This window comes from Sprattus sprattus (genome assembly GCF_963457725.1).
Source record: "Sprattus sprattus genome assembly, chromosome: 4".
Lineage (NCBI taxonomy): Eukaryota > Metazoa > Chordata > Actinopteri > Clupeiformes > Clupeidae > Sprattus > Sprattus sprattus.
The window spans coordinates 11,642,687-11,669,228 of NC_137923.1; the positions used below are offsets into that span (position 1 = coordinate 11,642,687).

A 26,542-nucleotide genomic window follows, 5' to 3' on the forward strand; every position below is an offset into this window, starting at 1 on the left:
TTTGTTGTAACCGAAACCTGAATGTACCTTTGTAATATTCGTGTTAGTCTTTAGACTTAATACAAGCTGCTTTATACATCTTTAAATATTGAACAAATAAATGTTGTTTATACTAAAAAGTTCATGGGGCTACTTCAGAAAATGGTGGTTATTCTTGTTAATAGAATGATATATTTAATTCCTTGTGCCAGCATCACAGTAGAAAAATGCAGTACATCTTCATCCCTATACCTGAATAAAATAGATGCACTGAAGTTTTCCAACAATTCACATCTCTTATTATGGAATTCTATAGGCTACACATGGTTGTTGCTTTGCCATTGGGTTTGGAAAGCCCCTTAACAAGAATTATAATGGACAAAAACAGCACGTGCCGTGCACAGATAGACCTTTAGTGGTGCTCAAGCACCTGCCCTTTTGCCCTGTATGAGAAAAGTGCTTCTGAAAATTTCGCCCAGACATTCTCCGTGGCGCTCACAAGCCCCCGCCGCGCCCCTCCCTCCTCCAATAGTGCTCATGCAGTGTTGAGCGCCAGGCCAAAACTTCTTCTCTGACCTGCAGCATCGGACAAACGGTATTTGTGCAATCCCCCGACGTTGTTTGGTAATAAATTAACCGTATCTTATCGGAAAAATAATAAACACAATAACAGGTGATTCTGAAATGACAGGCTACTTTCATCTTCTATTTTCTTTTCCGTGCCATTAAGTAACAGAAATACTTGGGATTCCCTGGTCTTTTGTGAAATATATTTATTTCAAGGTAAGCAATGCCACTTTTAAAGAATTGGTTTATTCATTTAAAATGGAAAATGAATGTCTACATTAAACAAATGTTAAGAACTGTATCAAATTGCATCGTATTGCACCATCCCTTCATAGTATCGTTGCCCATGTATTCAGATATCTAATTTAAATCCGGTATTATAGAGATGGACACCCCTAGAGGTTTCCCAGCATGTTCCCCCCAGGCGTACATAGTAGTTAATAACAGTTTTCCCTCTAAATTTAAGAAAAAAAATTAAAACATCCACTAAAAGATGCTTTCCCATTCTCAATTGGAGTAAATGATCCACCATAGCATTACATAACCTTGAGAGTCCATCCTGGCTACTTTATCCGAGTCAGCGCTGTAAAAGTCTAGTTAGAAGGTTTCCAAAACAAAAGACTGTTTTCTTGCCTGCAAGAAAAGTACTGATAGTTTTCAGGGACATTGACTGGTATATTCATTCATATATACTAAAAAATAAATGTATGTTTGCATAATGTTACAATTATTTTAGATGATAAATATTGACATTATCAACAAGTTGAACTATTCGTGTTTAAAAAAATACATTCAGGCAACTCTTGGGGCAGCTTTTTACTGAAAAAGAACAGGGGACCTGTTTTCAAGACCCCACACTCACAAGCTAGAGAAGTGAAGATGGCGGACGTTTTGAGTGTTCTTCGTCAATACAACATCCAGAAAAAGGAAATCGTTGCTAAAGGAGAAGAAGTTATCTTCGGAGAGTTTTCGTGGCCAAAAAATGTCAAGACCAACTATGTTATTTGGGGGTACGTCATATTTTTCAGCATCTCATTATTTCTTTCAGTCAGTTCAGCTATCATTTGCTCAAGGCTGGTGGCAGGGGACGCTAACGTTAGCTAAGCTACAACTACACAAACTTTTCATCTGCGTGGTCAGGGGAAGCAGTTGCTTCTATGGACACTTAGTTGTCTTAACTGAAATACGCACTTGGTTGTGCCAGAAAGCTCTTGGGCTTGTTCTTGACTTGCACACAACGATTTATTTGTTCGAAATGGCACATATGTGTTTCCGTACGTAGCAAGATTAAGTAGAAGTGTTGGCTAGCTAATATGTGTTGAGATAGCTAGCTGCCTGACCAGAAGAGATGAAGTGTAATATTGGGAGACTGATTTGATTAGGGTTTTACATACAGTGTTGTTATTTAGATATCATGTTAGTTAGAAATCTATATGTGTATAACTTCAATGGTTGATGACTGCAAAAGCCGAGGTATTGGAAAAGCCACTCACTTCAGAGATGTCATATGTCAGGTTCACAAGTGTTCTGACCCTGGGACCGAAGTTACAACACAAATTTTACAGAATTAAAACCATTATACAAACATGAACATACAGCATAAACATAGGGCCTACTTATATCCATGAATTATTAGCACATTAGCCTTAATCTGACATCTGAAATCTTTTTTTCATTTTATCTGACACCCTATGACGATATCTCGAGACACGTTCCTCCACCTTTTGCCCAACTAATTGGTCGTTAAGGTCGTTGTACAAACATACAAGTTATTTGGAGACTATTTGCTTCACCTTTTGCCCATCTTAATGATTCAAATGTGGCCTTATATTCATTAAATTAGGTAATTGTACATGTTGACCCCCCAATCCAATCTATAATTACATAAAATAACAAAAGGTTTTACTTTTCTAACAGCATTATGCATTTTTACACTAAGATTCAAGTAGCCCAGTGGCATCCCTTTAGACAGCAACTAAGTTACCCCAGCCTTCAGACAACACTTCAGACTCTCATACAGCAGGCTATGCATTTGCTGCTCACATTCTCCCTGTCACTTTCTGAGAGCTCCCTTTTCCCTTTGTGGTTGAGGCATGAGAACTGCAAAGTCTCTGCTTTTTCAATTTAAAAATGAAAAGCTACTTTTCATATATTTCTTACTAAGAGTCAGAGAAGTTCTGAAAGAACACACACTCGACCCATTCAGAATGATTCCAAGACCCACTTTTTGGATCCGGCCCACCTGTTGAGAAATATTGTCGTGGTTCTCCTTCGGTCATCTTATGAGACACAGCTCACTTATAGGAGGAACTACCTAAAATTAAGTCTTTAGGAAGGTAACGGTTGGGCTTGGGAGAAGCCTAAAGGCCAATTCATCATCCACGCCACAACTGCCCTGGTCATGAGCTATAGTGGGAATGCACAAGATGTCACAGTAGGCCTAAGTCACGGCAGTTGCACCCACTGAGAGGCAGAGAGACAGAGAAAGTGTATTTTATGGCAGGTTTGTAAAAGCCCCTCACTTCAGAGGTGTCTTAAATGTTGATCTGGAAACACTTTTTATGCAAGGAAAAACATTCAAGATGTACACCACTGATTGTCACAGTGTAAAGGATATTTCGTAAACTTTTGTTTGTTAAGTTATCAACAGGTGAAGTTAATTGACAAGGGGGGCTGATTCACACCAACAATGAGTAATAACATTAAGTGTTCATAAATTAACAAGCTTATGTTGTGACCTTGCATTTCGTTGTAAATATCAAGCTTGCAGTAATTACTAAATTGTATGCTCTCAGAAAGAATTAATTGATGTTGCCAAGGTCCCATCAGTCGAGCTTTGGTGCTAAACAATTGTTTTATATTTATTACATTTACCTTCTGAAATGTCTTTTGAACAATTACAGAACTGGAAAGGAGGGCCAACCCAAAGAGTATTACACCTTGGACTCAATTCTCTTCCTGCTCAACAATGTGCATCTTCCTCACCCGTCTTATGTCCGCAGGGCAGCTGTAAGTTATGCAGATTCCCCCTCGTTATTTGGCTGCAGCAGTTCCCAGAATCTTGTCATGAGCTGGGTCTTGTTCACTTGATATTGGGGAAGTGTCATTCTGGTTTGCAGTGACCAGTGATGTCCACAGACAGACAGTGCCTCTCTTATCTTCCATACAGACAGAGAACATACCTGTAGTCAGAAGACCTGATCGAAAGGACTTGCTCTCGCATCTCAATGGAGAAAGTTGTAAGTAAATGCAGCAAAAATGAATGCTTGCTTATATGATGGCCTCAATCATCTCTGGCGTCTTAAAATTGTGCTATGTTTTTCTTCCTCACAGCTACTTCAGCCAGTATTGACAGAAGCGCACCCATTGAAATTGGGCTGCAGAGACCAACACAAGGTCTGGTATACATTTTGTATTTGTAAATTTAGCATTTTGGCCAGCTGGTCCAAATTTTGCATCACTTTTGTTTGTTTGTTTGTTTTGGTCATTGTCAATAGAAAATGTACAGATTCTATCCCGAGTAATTAAGCACCCTCTCATTTATGAGCAGTCAAAAGGGCAGCCGATGAGGTTTCATCAGAAGCAAAAAAGCCACGTATCGAGGTAACCATATACTTATTTCACCTCCCCACAATGCATATGTGTGCTCTGGTTTGCCAACTCTCATTCATTTTGCTTTGACTCTCAGGATGAAGAGCGTGTGCGTCTTGACAAGGAGCGTCTGGCAGCACGTCTGGAAGGACACAAGGAGGGAATTGTACAGACTGACCAGATTAGGTACAGCCTTAACAATTGCAAGCTGTCTTACACCATGCTGATGACATGCTATGTTTTGGTGTGTTTTACCATTCATAATATAAAATATTGAATCGCGATTAATCGCATTTGTGTCATAGTTAACTCAAAATGAATCGCGATTAATCACAAATTTTATTTATTCTAAATGTCCCTTCAATAATTTTTTTCCATAATTTTTATTTTAATGCTCTTATCAACATGGAAAAGTGGATTGGCTTGCTTTATGCAATGTTTTATTTGATTGAAAAACAACATTGCCAAACAGGGCGGTACAAAATAAAATTATAAAGTGCACATTTCAGATAAACAAGGACTTTTTTTCAAGTTTTCTGTGAACGTAGAAGTTGTGAAGTTTATTTCAAAAACAATGAACCGTAACAGTTAGGTTACCAATAAAAGGTAAGCCTACTTATTCTGTGCTTTCAGCCAGCTGCCTGTTGACATTTTCAGACAGTGAAGCTCGCTTCTTTTACACAACACAAATTTAAAAGTTCTCATCGCCGTATCACGCTCACCATTCACTCAAACGCAAAGTTAGCCTACTACACAGTTTGCGAGGCAAAAAAAGAATGTTAATCTAATCGTTAATCGCGATAAAATTGACAGCGTTAAAATGGGTTTGCGTTAATGCCTTTTATAACACTTTAAACTGACAGCCCTAGTTAAAAAGTAATGGTAGTTCACTGTGATTTCATGTTCTAAACAGTAATATCCTGCCCTTAACAGGTCGCTCTCAGAGGCCATGTCTGTGGAAAAGATCGCTGCCATCAAGGCCAAGATCATGGCCAAGAAACGGTCGACCATCAAAACAGACTTGGACGACGACATCACTCTCAAACAGAGGAGCTTTGTGGATGCCGAAGTTGACGTGACCAGAGACATCGTTAGTCGAGAGCGAGTGTGGCGCACCCGGACCACCATTCTGCAGAGCACTGGAAAGGTAGAAGCAGACCCCTCCTCACAAACATTCCTTTTCTAGTTTGTGAGTGCATGTTGCTTGAAGCTATTTTCTTGCATTCAGTTCATCAGTACTCTCTGAATTTTACGCAAAGTGGCTTAGTTGCAACGCAATGTGTTGAATGTTCAAATAGAAGATGGGGAAATGTTTTAATTCTTTGATTTAGTACTTGTCTAAAATTAACTTTCTCAGAAAAGATGGATTTTTTTCATGCATGTTGTTTAGGAACTCATCACAATGTAGTTAACTGTGGATTTAACTTGTTGCCTGCAGATGGCAGTGTTGACACAGCTTAATTGCGAGACAATTTGCTCTTTGGATGATTAAGCCTTTTAGGCCTGCATCTATTTAGAGAGGATCACTGATTAGCTACATACCTTAAAAAAAAAAAAAAAAACATATCAAATGGAGAAAACTTTGTACAATGCATTTTTGTTTTTGCCAAGTGTGTTGTCAGGCTGTGTTTATTATGACTCCTGCATCTTCAGGTGTTACTTAGAATTTAATTATTATAAAGGATTACATTTTATATATATTTTGTGGGTCACAAATTTTAAAGTGAGTGCATTAAGATGCTTGATGTAATCTTGAGTATAATGTCTAAGCAAGGTAATGCCTGATGCAGGCTAAAGTAATTATTCAGCCCCTTGTTTTAACGTGGCACTTTGTCTTTGTCCTGATTCTAGAATTTTTCCAAGAGCATCTTTGCGATCCTGCAGTCGGTGAAGGCCAGAGAGGAAGGCAGAGCCCCTGAGCAGAGGCCAGCACAGAACCCCACTCAGGCAGTAAGGGCAGACACACACACCCCTCACACACACTCCCCTCACACGCACTCCCCTGCACTCCTCTTGCACTTACTCCAGCACACACTCACACACACACACACGCACAGATAAAACTGCCCCGGAACTATGTTAAATAGGAATGCTGCCATACCAAGATGAGACCATGTATCAAATAAATGAAGCTTGAAATGAACTGTAAGGTCAGTAATTTAACCCATCAATTTGTAAAGCTGCAAGGCTTATGTGTTAGACGTGGAAGAAACTGTATGTGCCGTATTTAACCATCACTACTTTCCCCATATCACTGCTTAACAGTGTCTGTGTATCCAACAGGGGGGGGGGGGGGGGGATCTGCTTGTAGTATGATCGATAGAGTTAGGAAAAAGGAAGGGGCGGGGGGGACTTCTGATTATTGCATGGCAAATTAATTCAAGTATGGGGATGAGCATACTAGCATATATGTGGCAAATGTACAGGATTCATACAAATTTGAGATGGCATATACATGATGCATTCAAAATGAATAGGGAAGCGCATTCCATACAATGGGAAGCGCATTCAACTATTACAAGAGTAAGTAGAGCAATGAAACAAAATTGTGTCGTTGGTAGCAATTATTTACATTATACCTAAATAGGCGTGAACAGAGTGTGTAGATGCATCACGAACATGGTAGAACTAATGCATGACAGTGTGGTGGTGATGGGTAGGTGTAGGCAGAGGGTTTCTGCAAGTAGATCAGGTGGACCGAGTACAGCAGCATCCCATGGAGGAGACTGACTATTTTCTTCACGTCCTAGTCTAGACTAAGTGAGTGAGCAAAGTTGGTTGCTTAATATGCGTAAATGTACTTAATGGTTATGGTGATGAGTAACAATGTTTTCACAGCCATTGGCATTTGCGGGCAAAGGTCACGCTATAAGAGAGAGAGAAATTTGGTTAGTAAACATCAATTTGATAATCAGATAGCGATACATTTAGAAAAATAATTAATAGTAGGTAATATGGCCACTTGATCAGTATTAATGTCTTAAGCTCAGGAAGATAAGACCTAAACCAGGATAGGACACAGCCTTTGATGCCAGCATGATGTTCAAGTCTGTAGCAAAATATTATTGTCTATAGTGTCAAAGGGCAGTTCATGTTTAAGTAGTTTTGTTGGTATGTGGTCTAGTAGGCACGTTGAAGATTTAGACGAGAAGATCAGGAAAGTGAAAGTTGCGCAACATAACCTGAGGATCAAGTATTAAAGTGCATTTCAAAATAAGGATTCATTTTAATTATTTCTTTGTGCATTTCCTTTCCCTCCTGTAGGACCCATCCATAAGAAACAAGCAGCCAGTCCCAGCTGCCTACAACAGATACGATCAGGAAAGGTTCAAAGGGAAAGAGGGTGAGTGTGGCTTGATCTTCTCATTGGAATTCTGTGTGTGGTCTGGCTCTCCTTCTCTGTCCTCTTCATTATGTCAGCATAACAAGCCTCTGATGCATAGTATTACCATCATGCAGTCATCAAACCTAGTGTGACTAGACATGAAATGTACTGGCAGTAACAGCTGAAGTAAATGTGAGGCATTTGTGCAATGTGCCCCCTGGGAATCAAACCTGTGCAGTTGATAGCACCTAGGGTATGGTCTTTTGGAGGGTTAGCCTCAGCCAGTTAGTATCGGCTGTTTTGGGGCATATACGTTTGTTTCCCATTGGCTGGATTCAGTCTTGGACTGTGGCCCAATAGTGTAGGGTTTTGGTAACTGGTCATTGATTGTGTGCCCAATTCTCAACGCCATGACTGAATGAAACGAAATGTATGAAAATGTCAGCATGCATTTTCCTACTTCCTGGATTGAATTTGGTAGCATAGCAATGGTTAAGATTTTTTTTTTTAGCTTTGTATAATGACTAGCTCATCTGCAGGATTTTTGACTTGCTTCTCACATCATTTGCTCTCTTGTCTGTAAAGTATGATTTCTTGGTTTCCTCTTCCAGCAGAGTTGCATGATGTTCATAACAGAACTTATACATCACGTAACCCTAAGACGCTCACAAGTTTCCTGATGTGTTTACACAGGAAGGCTGCTTGAGGCACATAGCCATAGACAGTCTGTCTCAGAGACTCTTCTGGTTATAGCTGTATGGTTTTGTGACTGTTTTTGTGGCACAAATTGAGGTCAATAGAGCCGATGTTTACTATGCCTGTTTTTAGCAAAGCAAGGACAGAGAGGGAAAGCTAAGAGGTTCATGAGGCAAAACCTCTTTAGTTGCCACTTGTGCTCTTTAGTTCCCCATAGGTCATCAGTGGAATCTAGCTTTTGACATTTGTATCTTAAATGAGCAACAAATTGTTTCAAAAAAGCTTTTCCTAATTATCAAGGGATCTTTTATATCCCAGGCAGGGCACATTCAAAGAGGGAAACATTGTTTGCTCCCTTAATTCTATTCAGTAATGCCTGATCCATCAGATACAAGCATGATCCACTCAGAACCGTTTTTCAGAGATGAAATCTCATTAAGTTTTTTTAGGGAAAAAAAATCTCCTTACAACTGCTTTCATTTCCTACATCAAAGTATGCACAGGAATTGTGACTTGGCTCTAGAACTTCATATATTTCTTATTCTTGGTTCCTAAAAAGAATGACAGTTGTGGATAATTGTCACTGATAAAATAGCGGCCTCACTCGACTGTCAATGGCAGTATTTGTAAGCCTATAGTTTTTCCTTGTTTGTTTGTGTTGTTTATTCCGTAATCTATTCACTTCATTAACACGTACTTCATCTATGGCAGAAACGGAGGGCTTCAAGATTGACACCATGGGAACCTACCACGGCATGACCCTGAAGTCTGTGACGGTAAGTTCTTCAAGGGTTTCTTCTTTGGGAGATGGGTGATACTTTGCTACTTAATAAACAGGAAGTCGCCTGCAGTCCTCAATAGCAGGGTTAGTGGATGAAAGCTGTTACAAACAGGCCAGTCTATTTTAAGCAATGGCGAAGTCACGCCATGATCTAGGTGACAATCTATTATTAATATTTAAAGAGTTCTTTTGAAATGCCAAAGGTTAGTCTTCAATAACCTTTAGCCTTAGTTATTTTTTTCCATGCAGAAACATTGAATCTATCACCTTGTGTTGTAACTGGAAACAGTATGACTTGTGTTTATTGCGGATGTTAAATTACACACTTTTTCCACTTTGCATTGGAAACCTTGTCCTTGCAAGTCACTAACGATATAACCGTGAAACACTGTCAGGCTGGTAGTATTCAAGCTGTTCAGGTCAAGCTTTTTCTCCATGATGCACAGGGTGCACTCTGAGTCACTCACACAAGAGCCTGTTTCATTAAAGAACTTAACTGAAAAGGTCAGGCTTGAACTCCTGTAGGGGCTGTTATTAGGCTGTGGCAGAAAGGATCTCTTATTTACTTTACTCTGCCTCCGTATTGATATGGCTGACATTTCAATTATTTTCCCACATTTCCCTTTGGGAACCTTTTTGAAGGTTCAAAGCTTTGTTTGTATCATTAGATGCCGGTGGTGTTTTGTTTTAATTTGTTTCTGTGTGTTTGCGGTCAACTGTGTGATCGGGTATCATGGAGGACATTACAGGCTTTATTTGATCGGTCAAAGAGGATGGGGGGGCTGATGCTGTAGCAGTGGGTAAGCTGGATCAAAGGCAGGATTTCTTCTTTTCTCTTTGCCTAGTTCTTCTTCAGCAACTACAGAATGTGTTTGGTTACTTGAGCTTTAGAACATCAGCAGGGAATTGATTAAGCCTCCCATACAGTGACCTTGTGAAGTGAGTGAGTGTGGGAGTTTGCTTAGCCAGTGACTAAGATGGATGATTATTGGCTTTAATTACTGGGATGGTTATTGATTTAGGCACAATGTATCAAGATTTCCTTCCTGTTTGGACTTTTTTTTAATTTTTTTTTTACTTTAATTGTTTTGAGAGGCTTGGTTTTTATAGGTTAACCGACCTGTGTCGTAATCCATCACTTTGTAACACTGTGATGTGGATTTTCGTATGATTATTCTTGATTGGTATTATTGATTAAATGATTCAGGTTACTTCCAATATCCGGGACATCGAAGGAGGACTTTATCTCTCTTTAGAAGTGGAATTTATTTAGCTCTTATAATAGATTTACAAATGAAATGTTCCACACGCACAACTGGCTTAGCATTCACTTTTTTGAATGCCACCGAAACCAGCTTGTTTCAGCTTGGTTCGCTTTTACTGTAGCACATCCAGAAAACTTGGCCAGGAAACCAGATGGTTTCAGTGAAATGTCCTTGGTTTTAGCTGATACATTTCAGGTTGTAAATAAAATAAAACCAATCCAACAAGGTCTTATTTTGCTCAAGATTTATTTTTGCTCTTATAGTTATATTATGTGCATTGAAATTCGTACTTTGGACCACAAAACTGAAACGACTTGAAAAAATAATCAACAGATAATGTCTGATGCCATCTTGTGCTTTTATCTTCTTTTTTGTGATTCCGGTATATCTCATATTTCAGAGTTATCCCCCAAGAACTTGGCCCCAGTGCAGTTTTCTTTGGCGAAACCTACCACCCTTGTCTTTGTCTTTGGGTGTGTTTATGCAGGAGTTGTGCTTGTTGCTCTGCAGGTGGTGCCAGTACTTGAGCAGTTCATTGGGGTGAAACTGGTGGGAGGTAATCAGGTGACTGTACTTGCAGCTGCTGTACGACACACGCCAGTGGTTAAAGAGAAACTCATTTGGCGGGGGGTTGGGATCAATCCGCAGCTTGGCCAAACAGATACCCACATACACGTCCTCTAAGTGAAGCCTCCGTATGCTCAACGAGGCCCTGTAGATCTTGGCTGCCATGTCTCCTGAAAACACGTACCCTGTCCCAGAGCAGAAAGTGGGGTAGCGCTCACTGGGGTAAAGCTCTGGAGGCATGTACCACTTGCTGTTTTTGTTGCGGTTTGGCGCATACCCTCGCATGAGGTACCCAGTGAAGTACCTCCGCCTCGGCTGTGTGCCGGGTCGGAGTAGCTTCTGAATGAGGTACTCTGTGTTGACAAACATGTCACTGTCTGTCTTCATGACATAGTTGGCCTCAGGACAGTAGGTGGCCACCCAGTGCATTCCCATCAGAGTCTTAACCGTGAGGTTGTAGTATGTGTCCAGGTACTCCTGCTGGATGATGTCATGGTACGTCTGGCTCTCGGCTCTTAAAGAACGGTGAAGCTCTTCACTCGCCGCCCTGCTGCCGTTCTGTATTCCCAGCAAGAAAAGACGCACCATTCCCAGGCCGTCGGCCACGCTCTCGTTCCCCCACGTTTGCCGTATGGCGTCCCGGGCCTCCCTCTGCTCCGGCTCGGTAGCAACCAACAGCACCAGGAAGGGTGTGATGTCTCTGCATTTGTTGGGCTCGTTCAGGATGTACTCGTAGGGCTCAAGAAGCAGCGTGGAGCCGGCAGCTTTCATCTCTTCGCTGAGGCTGCTGTTGGCACCCAGCGAGTTCTCCAGACCGATCACCCCGCCCTCTTCACCTGGGTAGAAGCTGAGGTTCACCACAGGCTTGGGGTTTGCATTGGCCGGTGGAGCTGGAGAGTCCTTCCAGGCCGCGCTGACGCGGGGCAGGATGCTGTGGTTACGGCTTTGGCTGTGGGTGGCCTCTGCCTGGTGCTGCCCCGGCCCCTGTGCAGCATGCTGGCTGTCCCTTCGGCTGCGGCCCGGTCGCCAGTCCTGGTGGCTGAGGATGAGTAGCAAGCCCAGGAAGGAGAGCAGGGTGAGAAGCGCGGCGATGTGCGTGCAGCAGTGCCGTCGTCTCCACTTCATCCTGGCTGCCGAGCGCCACTGGCACACATCAACGCCAGTCACATCCAGACGAGCTTGGGCCAGCAAGGCATGACGGGCAGTGCCACTTGGCTGAAAGGAAACCCCTTAGGCCTCCCTCGATAAAGCTGACGTGAAGCTCATGATGATGCAGCTCAGGGAAGTGCTAGTGGTTAGATGTGTCCTTGCAGCATGCTGTATTCATGCTTGTCTCTGTCTGTTGAAATATTAAGAAAAAGGTTTTACTGTTACAGCACAAAAGCCTAAGCTAATGACCTTTCTAATTCTGAATCACACCAAGATGCATAGAGCTTCAGATTTTGTTTTGGACTCTATGTACACCGCTTGTTTATGACCTCTCTATTTTTTGCCGTTTGAAAGAAGGTTACCGCCCAGGCATATTTTTTAGCTGCCAAAATTAAACAAACATAAATCAGTAATATACTGTCTTCATGTGTAATTTTAATTTCATTGTACACCGCATATAGAATGGATTTCAGAAATAAGACTTGCATTCAGTATGGATATCATACAATTTGTAATTGTGCAACCTTACCATTCAATTAGTAAACTAATAGGCAATCACTCAATCATTCGAGAGAATGTTGTGGCAATGCAAGCTCTCAAAGCTTTGATGGCCTCGGCTGTCATGATGGACGAACAACAAATGTAGCCTCTCCTTGTCCCTCACGACTGCTCTACCAACACTGCAGTGCATTGTGCCATCGGAATACTTAAGCCATTACTGTGCCCCACCGGAATCAGTTGTGAGCTATCTTACACGAGGGGTTGCACAAGAACATTATTTTATAACTTGAGTAGGCTGGGGGTCGTTGCGTGCGGGAGGCATAAATACTACAGCACATAATGCTTCTCTGAACATGGAGGAAAGCATCAAATGAGTTATAAAGCAAAGGTTTGATGATGCCAGTGGAATTTTACCAATATTATTACCAACATTCTGCAACGGTGCAGGATAAAATGTTCCATCCCCAAGCTGGGTTCCTATTGTGTTCACATAGTGACTGTTTTTTTTGTTTTGGTTGATTCGGTGGATCCTGATCATCATTATTTAACCTAACTGTTTTAAATATGAAATATGAACGTCATCTTTACATCTAAATTTAGTGTGCTCGTGGAAACCTAGTCTATAGGGCTGACTCGATGTTACAGCCATCTTTAAAGAGATCCTCACAAACGTTACCATCATAATGACCATTTGGAAATTTGCATAGTGAAATGCAACAATGAATAGCTATCTATTGCAAGCCTAAACAGGATAATTATGCCTTGCAAACTATAACAAATATAGGCCTATGCTGTTGTCCTACTTATGAACCCTACCACTTCCTTTTCCATCTTCCCCAAATGTACCTCTATTTAAAACGACGAGGGCATAAAAACGTGCAGGTTGATTGCTGGATCCCTGTTGAGTCTTATTGTTTCTGGCCAATGAAAAACACTTGTTTACTGTTTGTACCTGTTGTTCAGGGCTCTAAATGTACTTGACGTTAATGCAGAAGCTCAATAATGAATATAGCTGCTTGGGGGCTTGAGAAGGTTACTCTCTGCAACTTCTGTCTCACACTGAATGTTCTCCCTCTTTTGGATACAGCTGTTGCCAGGTTAGCTAAGATAATGCTCCAATTGAGTAGACTTTCATGTAGTAAGGTTGAGTGACTCATCTGGCACAGGTTACTTTAGGAAGGTTTCAAGAGCATTTTTGAAAATACATGTCACTCTCATGATTAGTCTCTGGCATGCTGCACATGCTTCAAATAATATATGCAATGTTAATCAATGTTACACATAGATCCAAGCTTTACAATATAGCTTTAGGATTGATGAGGCTAGGAGTGAGTTTTCAGTTGATAAGACGGCCATAGAATTATACTCTCCAATATGTGATGCTAGGTGCTGTTTTTTTTTGTGCTCAATAGCTGTTCATGATGGCCTTTTAGATGTCCTCATGTAATCCATGAAATACAAGAAGAAATCTAATCCAGATTGTGATGGCCTAAAGAGAAGGCTGACAGTGACGATCTGAGGTTTATATGCCATTGGCATAGATTTTCAAAAGCTATTGTGTCAGATCACAGTCTCAATGGTAATGCCTTAAAAACAGCTCCTAAAGCTTAGCATGGTCAAGTAGTTAAGTAGATTTTGCATTGTGGTCACCATGGCAACACTAACACAGCGTCAAATCTGCACATTATGGGATGTAGCTTTCATCCCCTCTGCATTCAGATATAATGGCGCTCTGTGCCAGATACCCATAGTGCTGCTTTGGAAACAGCTTATTCTCATCCTTAGTTTCAGATAGATATTTGGACAAGTGGGAGAACAGTCGTGACTTATGAGACAGGGCTTGACTGTTTCCTTTGGTGGCCAGATATGCCAAATACAAATAACACATGCCTACTTGACCCAATCATTGGCAAAGATTCACTGAAGCCAAACGGATTGAAGCCTAGTTTATCAAAGGAGGTTTGGAGTAACAATTTGCTGAAGTGTGCCTCGACTGTTTATTATCCTCCACCCAATCTACCACGCTGATGTATCTTTTTTCCTCTCTTGGTCTCGGGTGCTCGTCTCTCGTTCCCAGACAGTGCGAGTTCCTCTCATATGCTGAAGAAAAACACTGGCCTTTGAGAGGTGCAGCAGACAAAGGGCTGTTTGTGGACACACACACTCTCAGCAGCAGCAGCGGAACACTCAATGCTTTCCCCTGTTGATGGGGGGGATCACAGGATATGAGCAGAAATGCCTTCCTGCTCACACGCAGAGTCTATTCTCATACACCTGACCAAGACCATAAAAAATCAGCTAGAGCCATGTTGTCGAGCTAGTATTTATATATAAATGCATATATACATATGCCTCAACACTTAATGATAACACCTACATATTAAATGGTAGTAATGTGCATCGTGCGTGATCTACAGTAAGATTCGATTGCACTATCATTTATTCATATCTGGTTAAGTTGAATGTACCTTTCTCGCCATGGACTCGTCTGGACTGTGCAGAGGCGGTTGCTGCTACTGCTGCTCGTGACACAGTTGGCACCCTCACCGCACGATTATCGACATGCGCTCCTGACAGCTGTGATAGTAGTCCGACATTTCACCGGCATCCCTTGTTTTTCGCATCGTTAGTCTTCCTTTTTTTAATTTCTTTTCTCCTTCCGCTTGTCGCCTCTCAGCGTCCTGCTGTTGTTCGTTAGCTAAGAGCTGAGCTTCCTGTCTCCTCACCACTCGTGTCTTCTATGCTCTATGTTGCCGTGAACCCCCTGGTCTGTCACACAAAGAGGCGTCTCGTGTGGATGCAGAGAGCGCTTTGATCCTCATTCATCCCCCCCTCCCCATTCATAATCCATCCCCCTGGGGCTGGCTGCTCTCAGGCAGGCTGATGGATGGATGGATGCACAGCGTCGAAGAGAGCAGCGAGAGCTCCTATTCTGATTTTCTGACGTTGCTAGGCAGGATGATCCTCCCCCTCGCTTGCACACACCTTCCTATTTCTCCCTCTCTCTTACTCGCTCTCTCGCTCTCTCTCTCTCTCTCTCTCTCTCTTTCTCTCTCTCACTCTCTCTCACACACTCACTCCACCTCTTTCTCCAGTGTGTGCTGCATTCCTCTCTTTTTTCTCTCTCTTTCTCTCTTTCAGTCACTCATGCACCTCTCCCCCTTTCCCAAAATACATATCTCTGTTTTCCCATGCCATCATCCTATTGTGTGTATCCTGTTTGGCTGCCCTATATATCAAATGGTGATGCACTCTGATCTAGATGGTATGTGGTTAGCTATGTTTTCCTGCCTGTACTTTGAAAATGTTTAAATCTATGGATGATGTGGGGGCAACAAGAGAATATTTGTGTGTGTGTGTGTGTGTGTGTGTGTGTGTGTGTGTGTGTGTGTGTGTGTGTGTGTGTGTGTGTGTGTGTGTGTGTGTGTGTGTGTGTGTGTGTGTGTGTGTGTGGGGCTAGTGCCATGTAACTGACATTCTTTGCTGCACCGGTGACGCACCATCTCCCTTCCCCCATATGTGAGTCTTTTGTGCTGGCTCCCACCCCATCCAGAGTCGTACAGGAAGAGTCTCACTCCCTCCCTGCCTTTGTGGGAGGAGGGGAGAGATGGTGGGGTGAAAAGGGCATCACTTCTGTCTCCCAGATTTGCCAAAATGTTGACATTTTGAAAAGAAAGCTGTGTGTGTCCATCTTTAGGAGGATATGACATTTTGAATATGTGTGTGGGAGGACAGCAAGGTCACAATCCCAAACCATTGCCTTAACCATTGTCTTAGTTGAAAGCAAATTGGCCGGTCAAGTGTGAGGAACCTTGTGTTTGAGTCCCCAAAAAACACAAAGGAAGCCCATTGGATTCTCAGACCTTGCGTACATCTGTTCTAATGCTCAAAGTACAAGTCCTCACCAGCCGCAGTGTTTTAGTTATAACTAATGTTTAGTTGTTGTTGTTAAATTTACCATTAATTACATGTTGGGGCAGTAATCAACACTGCTGATGTATGGACTTTCAAAGCAGATGGGAAAAAGTGATGATTTGAAAATAGCTGGATGTAGACAAGACCAAGCCACCAGCTACATGAGGATAGCAAGAACTCTCGGATAAAGGGGGAAAAGCTGTTATGGCAGTGACTGGGTCAACACTGCAGTACACCTCCTAGTACCAGCTCTAATTATCAGTGTTACTGGTTGCCACTGTTGGAACGGTTTCAGCATCCTCTAGACTTCAGCATCCTGTATGCTTGTTGAGGTTGAGTTTAAACTTCTGATAGGGTTCTCGATGCAGTTATATCTGAAACCGTGGGTGGTGGGTTTGACACTTCCTGTCAGTGATGGAACACTGCCTCTAAAGGAGTGGGTGTGGTGGGGGTGAGCCATTCTTCAAGCCCATCACACTGTCTGTGGTGGGGGTGGGGTTTGGGGTGCAGGTGCAGGTTATCTGTACGTGTTGGAGGAAGGAGGCTGGTGGCCAGTCACACAGGAGCACTTTGAAATGATTTAAGCTCTCCAATTAAGACTAATGGCCCCGTGTGTTGAAGAAGAGGGCTGGCGTGCCGTGGTGGGCTGGGGTAGGGTGGTGTGGGGTGGGGTGCTGTGATCAGCAGTCAGAGGGGAGAATGAGACAGAGCAAGCCTGATAAGCTTATCCACAGCTAAATGTAAATGTGACCTTATTTGTTGGATTGTTTTCTCATCCTCTCCTTCCCTCCCTTTGCATCTCTCTCCCTCTCTCTTATGCTCTCTCTCTTATGCTCTCTCTCCCTCTCTCTAATGCTCTCTCTCACTCTCTCTAATGCTCTCTCTCCCTCTCTCTAATGCTCTCTCTCACTCTCTCTTATGCTCCTTCTCCCTCCCTTTCTCTGTCGCCCTCCCCCCCCCCCCCCACTCCTCTCTCTCTTTCAGGAGGGTGCATCAGCCAGGAAAGCCCAGACTCCTGCCATGCAGCCAGTGCCCCGACCAGGTATTCATGAATTGAAGGGACAAAAATAAGTCTGTTTTATTCTGCTTTACATTTTTATACTATAAGCCACATTGTATTTATGACATCTACATACTTTCAGATGCTTGCTTAAACACAGAGATTCAACCTTGGCTCTGAGCTTGATAAAACCTGCACCATTTCCCACATTCGTGTTCGGGTAAAGGTCAAGGACACTCATAACCCAGCTTGACATGACTTCAAATCAAATCAAATCAAACTGTTTTTGTACGGCGCATTTCATACCAGGAGGTAACACAATGTGCCACACAGTAGGGACTAAAGGGGGTGGGGGGGGGGGGGGGGGTTTACTACTGTGAGGCGCATTGTGTTACCTCCTGGTATGAAACACTTGCAAAGACACACAGATTTTCCAGAGATAAATAAACAGGAAATTACGTACTAACCACACTGGCACCGTAAAGGACTGCTCAGCACGGATATCGTCAAACTAAGAGACAGACTTGAGGATGATTACATCTTGTGCTGCTGATGAATGAAAATGTGAAAGACATAAACATACATGTGAGAGATGACAAAGAGTGGTGACAAAAAAATGTGAGGCTTCGCTATGATCTTTAAAGCCCCCCGAAATCAATCAAGTGTGGAATTTGAAGCTGCAGTGTTTTTCTCATAGATTTACAGGAAAGAGAATTGATTCTCTGAATGTCTCAGCAGTGGTATTGAGTTCTAAGGAGCCAGAGAAATTCAAATTCACCCTAACACAGGCTGGTAGTGATGTGTGACCTCTCCTCATAGATACCTGAACTGAATTGCAGTTGAGTTCAAGGAGCTCAAGTCATCCACTGATGGTTATTTATCTTTATTAATATTATTACGAATATTGACATTGAAATTTGGAGTGGGGGAAGGAATTGTTTCTAACTTCTAATCATATTCTCATATAGGCTACTAAAAAGGTGCATAATGTTCCATGTAATTTAGAGTTTATAACAGAGAATAAGCATTCCCTTTCCCCTCACAAATGTCCATGTCAATAACAGTTCATACCTTAAGATCAACAGGACTTTATACAATTTCTTCCTGTCAGTTTTCTGGTTCAGCTTGTGTGTGCTTCTTCACACCTCCTGTGGTGAAGAGAAGGTCGTGGGTCTATTATCCGTTGTGCATACGTTCTATTGCTTCCGATAGCATGATCTTATCATTTTGATGGATTTTAAACCATTTCGGTTTTTTTGGACTAGTGGAAAGTCATGAGAGTCCTTTGTGCATGGTACAGGAACTGGCAGACACAGGTAGAGGCAAACATGAAATAAACTACATGTCCACACATTGCAGATGTCATAGAGCCATTTCACGTTGGCCCCCTTTGCAACGCCTGTGTTAGATTTGTGTTCATGTAAGCCCCATTCTTAGATGACTGGTAACCATTCTGAGCTTCACCCTGAGTGGTTGCTCTCTGCGGTGTCCAAGGGCGCTTTGGCCACCACCCACTTGCACCTGACACTTTCTATCAGAGGCAGCATGCACAGATGCGCGCACACCCACACACAGACACACACTCTTTTTCTGTGCAAGTTGATATACCCACACACACCATGATGGATAAGTGTATATACACACACACACAAACAAAGGCATATAGCCTGCGCACCACACGCACGCTTGCACACACACGCGCGCCATGACTGATGAGCTTGTGCACACACGCCTACCATGATGGGCAGGTGGTGTGTGAATGCAGCACTGCATGGCGTGAGGGATGAGGCTGCTGGCTGTGTGTGGCAGCTCTCCAGCGCCACTCTGATTTAGATTAATGGATCGATGCGCCGTTATGAACTCATCCAGCGCAAGAAAGACCTTCAGCAAGGCGGGTGGCACCACAGACTCTTGGGCCCTCTCCTTATGTATCTGAACCACCAAACAGAAAAAACGTATTACTGTTGCTTATTCCTTTGACTCATTGCCACTGTTGTTTGTGTAAAGAATGGCTGTTGATAAGCCCAATGCTTGCTGTTGGCAAGTTATTTTGGTTTTGGTCTGTTAAACCATGGGGTGGCTTTTTGCAGATACTAAAAAAGAACACGGTGGCCCCAAAACAACTTTGGTCCGACGTTTCTGGTCACAGATATTTATAGTCAAAATGGTCTGATGCTTATAGCCATGGCAGTAACACAATCATTTTTCTCTCTCCTATTTCTTTCTCCCTTTCAAGTTTCCCAAGCGAGACCCCCGCCAAACCAGAAGAAAGGTAAGCAGCAGTGCCTTCTTAAACATCTTTAAATTGAGTTGAAGGCAAATTTCTACTGTAAGAAGCTCTCTTATTATATGATCTTTTTTTTTTCCATGTACAGGTTCAAGAACTCCCATCATCATCATTCCAGCTGCCACGACTTCCCTGATCACCATGCTCAATGCTAAGGACCTCCTGCAGGACCTGAAGTAAGTCTCACCCGCCTCAGCAACCTGGGCTCTCAGTTGAGAGTAGGAATTGGCCCCTTTCTCCTCTTACTGGGCAGCCCTTGTGTGCTTTTTGTGTGTTGTTGTTCTTATTGTTTGCCTAGCATTGGGTAGCTGTAGACCACCATCTCCTTGAGTAATGACCTCTGAGAAAGCCACTCAACAGGCCCTTGTGAAGTAATCTTCTGCTAAGGGTAGCCTCAACACAAAAGATTAATTTAGTGTGTGCAGTGTGCACTCATGGCCAGACTCAAAGTGAGGGTGCATACTTCAATATACATCCTGCCCATTTCTCATTGTTTTATATAGGCGTGTGCATAGAGGCGTTACAGTGTTTCATTGTGTGAAACCCCAAACACTCCCCCCCCACACACACACACTTTTGTTTTTGACTGAATTAATAGTCCCTGCATACACACACACACACTTTCATGCACATCAGAGGCATAATTGCTGTTTTGCGGTTTAATTGGACCCATAAATCACTTCAAGTCACAAGATGGCAGCGCAGCCCTGGTGGGGGAGGGAGGTGGAGCTTCAGATATCACTGCGGCTCAGAGGACCGCAGCCAGCCCCTAACTGCTCTTTGAGTCACTCATTATTGGCTGCACTGCGCCTAGTATTAATTATAGTATATTATAGTAATATTACTAGTGTTGGGATCCTCAATATTGACGTAGGGAAAGGGCAACAGCAAACAAATCCTTCTGATATTTGCATTGCAGGCTTCTTGTTCGGTAGGAAACTGTGGTATCCAGCATTTGTTCTTTTTGAGCAAAGATAAACTTTTATACGTTTTATAAACTGCATTTTTTTTACAACTTAAGACTGAGCGCACGTGTTGGATACATTTTTCGAGTCGTCTGAGTTTTGTGAGTACATTAGCCATGTCTTACGGAACAAACACCACCTGGAACAGAAGAGACAGATAGCGGACAGCTGAACTGATGGGTCAAAGGATTTTTTTCTCCTTTCTAAATCTGCCCCAGTCCGAGAGATGCTGCACACACATGCACACATGCACAGATTCTCACGGGCGAGAGCTACATGGGCACTGATGGCTGTCCACTGATCGTAACGGTTGGTCCACCCTAAAGTGGAGACAGCTTTGTCATTGAACATTGCTCATTATGCCAAGGCCTTCAGCCTTTGGTAATTCGATGAGGCAGCTGTTTATGCAGATGCTCGACATTTAGCCAGATGAACCTGCAGTCCGAGAGCTGGGCCTGGTGCTGAACTGCAATGAGAGAGAGAAGGGCAGACTGGAATAATAACACCACATGTATACACACATGCGCACACACACACACACACACACACACACAAACACACACACACACACACACACCATTCAAGATGTGGAACTCTGGGGCAGATGGGCAGATCTCTCAACCTCACATGTGTGTATTTATATATATCTGTTCCTGAGCAACTTCTAGCCAGAGTTCATGCTTGGTTCCACCGGCTGCCCTGTAGAGATTGAATTTTGATTTCTCCGTATAGAACTTTATGTATTGAATATCAAATACGTGGAGTATGGGTAAGGATGTTGGTAAACTTCACAGGAGCACACCATAAATCTGTGAGCTGGATACAATATAACTTGTTTAAAATAATTCTTAGTTTTAATGTTTATACCGTTAATTGTAAGAATTAGAAAAATTAGGAGAATTGGGGCTTTCAAAGCTTGTTAGTTGGCCGTTTGGTGGGATGTGTTGACTAACAATCCAGTGTTCCAGCCAATACTTCTGTATTTCAGATGTTCATTTTCAAACCTGGCTAATTCTAACTTGACTAGCAATTCTATGTTCTATGTCGTTTTATGACCGATTTGTCACGTATGCTAATGCTGTGCTTTCTCCCTCTCCTGTGTTTCCGTCTCTCTCTCTCTGTCTCCCTTTCTTCCGCAGGTTTCTGACGTCCGAGGAGAAGAAGAAGCTGGGCCTCCAGCGTGACAATGAGGTGTTGCTCCAGAGACGGAAAGATCAGATCCAGGCTGGTGGTGCCACGCTCAGCGTAACCGTTCCCTACAGAGTTATTGACCAGCCGCTGAAGCTAGCGCCACAAGACTGGTATTTACCCGCGTGTTCTTTTAGCCATACAACATCTTTAGCAAAAGGAAAGATGATGGTTATTATTATAGTGTATATTTCTAAGTTGTCTTCTCAAACTAAATTTGCACATGTGTAGCCAAATTGTTATGCCCCATATGACCAATTCATATTGGTGCCAATTTACTAAACATTAAACTTAAAAGAGAATAGCTTAGTTGTACAATCTTTATTATGTTGACGATCCACTATGTCATAAAACACAATTAGCGGAAGTTTGACTGCATCAGGTTGAGGCCCATAACCGAGCATTCCTAGCAGCCCAGCCATCATTCCTCTGTTACTGTTATGTCAAGGAGGTAGAAAAAGTAGTTTTCCTATATGGGCTGAGAAAAGTTAGTTTCCTCATGTTGGCTTAGCAAGTAACAATGTAAAGGCCGACTGGGTTCAAAGTGATTTCTTCATTGGCCTTCTTAACCATCCCTTACCTCGTTTTAAAACAAAAGGCAATTTCCCTTTGCCCTTCCAGGGACCGAGTGGTGGCTGTGTTTGTGCAGGGTCCTGCTTGGCAGTTCAAAGGATGGCCATGGCTGCTTCCTGATGGATCCCCAGTGGATATCTTTGCCAAAAGTAAGTGTTTCCAAGGCAATGAGATTTAGTGAAAGTGAAATCTAGAGAAATGTCTGTAGGTAGATATGCATACAGGAAACAAGACAGAGCCCTTCACCCATATACAGAACTGTGTTGGCCAGCTAATGAGCGGAGGCCATTCAGGCCACATCTCCACTAAGGCACCGACAAGGAGAGAGAGTAAGCACAGAAGGCACACCATCTGATAACACCATCTGATAACACTGAGTGCAATCAGATGGTGTTTTTATAGATGCAGCGGCAGCCCCTCACTTGGTTCTTAGAAATGTGGAACTTGTATTGAAGGCCATCTAAACAGAGTGAAGTCTAGACAGTTTTGTGTAATCTCATAACGTGAGCTGGATTATAATGATAATATTAGTCAAAGGATGCCTGGGTTTGTGCCGAATTAATCAACATACGGTAATAAACATTATACACATATAACGTTAGCGCAGCAGTTATGAGTTGATACTAATACCATAGTACCAATCCGTTTGACTTGATCCATCACAAAGAAAATGGTGAAGCCACTATCCTCTTTAGCTCCCATGCATAGGTGCTCACACATGTAGACGTGGGCTTCTGAAATTCTGGAGGGTTTCTTCCCCTTGACTGCGTTAAGTTTGGTCAAGTTGGGGCTGACACATCGGTGTCCTCTCTTTCAGTCCGAGCCTTTCACCTGAAATATGACGAGGCACGGCCGGACCCCAACGTGGCGAAGTGGGACGTGACCGTGCTGGAGCTGAGCCACCACAAGCGCCACCTCGACAGACCCGTCTTCCTCCGCTTCTGGGAGACCCTGGATAGGTGAGAGCCTTCATCTGTGTGTGTGTGTGTGTGTGGGTGGTATTTCTGTTTGTGCGTATGTGAATGCATTCAGGGGCTTCACCCTATAGACACAATCTCTTCCTTACACACAAACTGAGAACAAAAAGTTGACTGTGTGGGGGTGAGAGTCCTGGAAGTCGAGCTCCTTCATATTTCATTCAGTAGCTCTGGCTCATTAGCTCTAGTTCTTTTCTAGTTGCCATAATTAGCAGGTCCAGAATGAGGACCCAAAATGATATGGAAGATCATATACCACTGCTTCTGCACCTGTGTCTTTGCCTATCTGTCAGCCTGGTAAAACAGAGACCTTCGCTCCGAGTCACTGAGTTAGTGTGTTCCTGTCCTCCTCCCCCCCCCTGCTATGCTGTCTTTTGGGCGAGACTTAATTCTTTAATGTAGGACCTGCTCGGAGGCAGAGTACTGTCATCTCAATGTCCCAATGTCACTGCAAGCCGAGAGAGACGGTGCTTGTCTTTAGCTGTGTTCCTTGGTTAGTTATGGTAGCGTTCAGTAAATGGTCAAATTTTTTCATTCAGTTAGTGTAATTGTCTGTATGAGAGCATGTATTTGAGTTGAGTGTATGGAAAGACTTGAGTCGTCAGAATAGACTGGATAGAACTCACAAATTGTTTTTTTTTACTGTGTTACTTGAACACACACACAATTCTCCCTCTTGTTAAGGGAGCTTGTGTGGAAGGACAGTTTCATTTTCTATTATTATAGTATGCCAGATGAGCATTGCTTTAAATAACCTTCCTTTTGGTAGCTATGAGCAGATCATCAAAATATCTGCTTGAAGTTGTGATCAGTTGTATTGGATCAGAAGGGGTGGGGCTCCTCAGAGATAGCAGGTTCTGTTCTTCCAGTTTTTAAACTCAAGTGTACCATTGTTTTGCTTACAGATACATGACAAAACACAAGGCCCATCTGCGGTTCTGAGAGGGGCCCTTGACTACTCTGCAGAGGCCTTGCCTGAGGCCTCTGGTCCTGCCCCTTCATCACCCACTTCAGACAGTCCTCCAGCTCAGACCCCCCAACAACCCAGGACCCTGAGCAGCACTTTGGAACCAGGTCTGCGTCTCTACTGTCATGGCAACAGGACCTTGTCATGGCCCAGCATGGTGGTGCTGCCCCATTTCTCTGGACTACTGGGGGCGGGTTTAATGGGAACGGGGAAGTACTCTGATGGGAGATGATGCAGGCTTACTTCCTCTTCTGCCAGATTATCGCCATGGTGATGTTGGTCTTTTTTTCTTTTTCCTTTCCTCTTTCCAACCAAAAAGCAACTTAGCACCTAGACAGCGATTTGATGTCTGGAGAAAAACTGTGTGTAATGGGGAGAAACCGTGTAGGTAATGGAAAACTTCTCTTCCCATTTATTGTTTTCACTTTGCGGATTTAGACAAAATGGTATGAGTTGGAGAAGGTCCCATTGGAACTGGCAATGGGCGTGTACTTCCAACATTAAAAAAAAAAAAAAAAAAAGTTGTTACAAAATGTGAGACTGTCAGAGCTTTGCCCTGCTCTTCTTTTCGTTTTCTTGAGGGACCTTCCTTTGCTAATTGCCAGGTTTGTATATTTTCAGCAGCCGTCAGAGCTCTTGGACAGCATTAACACAGCAGATGGAAGTGTAAATATTAAATTCATATGAACCAGAACCAGTTTGTATATTCCTCTGGCCATTTGGTGATGGGGCAACAGGTTAAAGAGATGATGAAATTGAAAAAGCCCCCCCACCTCTCTTCCTCTTTTGTGTGCTGCACAAGGAAGGCCAATTCTATCATGCTACCAGTTCGATTCGAAACCCATGTTAAAGATGACCTCTGCAAAGACCGGCTGTATGTTAATGTTGCAAACTGTAACAAATACAGCATGCGCAGCTGACTGTGATTACAGTGTAAACAACTAAAAGCAGGCAAGTTAAATGTGTGTGGTTCTTTTTTTATTTTTTTCTTGTATTATATCTGATCACACCACTCTGTAAACTTCATTTTCCTATGAATCGGAATCACTGCTGCAATAAATAAGGAATGCGTCTCTGGATTATTTTGATTACGTCCACGACTCTTTATGGCATCAAGAGTTCATTTTTGTATAAATGGGTACAGTTCTTGGTAGTGGGTGGTGGGGGGGTTCAATTGTTTTTAATGTTCACAGTGTATGTGGATAATAAAGCTCAATGTTAGCTACACTGTTATGTTCTCTCCTGTTTTTAGAGTCTTGCAGTAGGTCACATCCAAGCACTGTCAAAACCAATCTGGAATGTCCATTTGAACACAAAGGGTCTGATTGTACCACCAGTGTAGTGTGAAAGGCCATGGAGGAATGTTTTCGAAACATTCACTTTCTTCGCCGTTCTTTGTCCCCTTGCCCTCCACTGAGTGTTCCACTGGGTTGGTTTCGCCCACCAGTACTCTAGACAGACAGGCTTCTTTGATGCGAAGGCTATTGTAAATTGTAGTGGCCATTTTGGAGACCCAGGGGGAATATCTCCTGCTATCGACAAGGACGTTTTTGATATACACAGGCATGCACACACACATACAAATAAGATACTGATCTTGCTTAAAAAAAAAGAAACAAGTGAGTATGAGAGTGTCTGAGAACGGGACTAAGCAAGGTGGATGTTTAAAGATAAAGATGGGGAGTTAAGGAAAGCTATATGTGAGTAGCCTAAGATGTATTATCAAATCGACAGCATATTTTGTAAGATTGTATGCTCCTGAATTTTTTTTTCCTGCTTCCTTCAACCTACATGATTGTTAATGCAACCTGAACCTACAACAGACCATCATTTTGCTCAGAACTCTGAAGAACATTTCTCTTAGTCTGAGATGGACTATTCACATGCTTCATTTTGAACAGCTTTGCTTGAATCATTGCTAAAAGTGAAGAGGTTTAGCCAGAGCTGGAGCAATTGCCGTCAACAAAAATCGGTTGAATTTGCTGTGTCTGTGAGAGTTCCTGCATAAACCATTAATTCAGTATCCATCACATAGTACCTTTCCCATGCAGTACACAATATTGTGAAGATTAGTTTGGTGCATGCCCGCTTATCAGACTGCCACACATACAGTCTTCTCACCCCACACACAGATCCAGACTAGCATCACAGTCACAGCACGACCCGTGTGATACAGTTGGTCCTCAGCATCCACTTCTGTAGAATATCTGAACACTGGAGGAAATGTCCTGTTCATGTGACACCCTGGA

The 26,542-nt window shown here is 42.8% G+C and overlaps 2 protein-coding genes across 2 annotated transcripts; one reads left to right on the plus strand and one right to left on the minus strand.

Moving 5' to 3' along the window:
• Window positions 1–1,425: 1,425 nt before the first annotated feature.
• Window positions 1,426–25,426, plus strand: cdc73 (cell division cycle 73, Paf1/RNA polymerase II complex component, homolog; the record flags this gene model as incomplete). The annotated part of the gene is made up of 17 exons (XM_080837863.1): window positions 1,426–1,556; window positions 3,450–3,555; window positions 3,716–3,785; window positions 3,880–3,942; window positions 4,097–4,149; window positions 4,235–4,323; window positions 5,071–5,284; window positions 5,989–6,087; window positions 7,402–7,480; window positions 8,870–8,934; window positions 17,321–17,378; window positions 19,573–19,608; window positions 19,712–19,799; window positions 21,728–21,889; window positions 22,398–22,498; window positions 23,167–23,308; window positions 24,232–25,426. The coding sequence occupies 17 exons, from the start codon at window positions 1,426–1,428 to the stop codon at window positions 24,266–24,268; spliced, it is 1,593 nt and encodes a 530-aa protein (XP_080693989.1). The 3' UTR covers window positions 24,269–25,426.
• LOC308363908 (beta-1,3-galactosyltransferase 2-like) lies at window positions 10,607–11,896 on the minus strand (the record flags this gene model as incomplete). Its single annotated transcript, XM_080836819.1, has 1 exon — window positions 10,607–11,896. The coding sequence occupies one exon, from the start codon at window positions 11,894–11,896 to the stop codon at window positions 10,607–10,609; it is 1,290 nt and encodes a 429-aa protein (XP_080692945.1).
• Window positions 25,427–26,542: the final 1,116 nt, after the last annotated feature.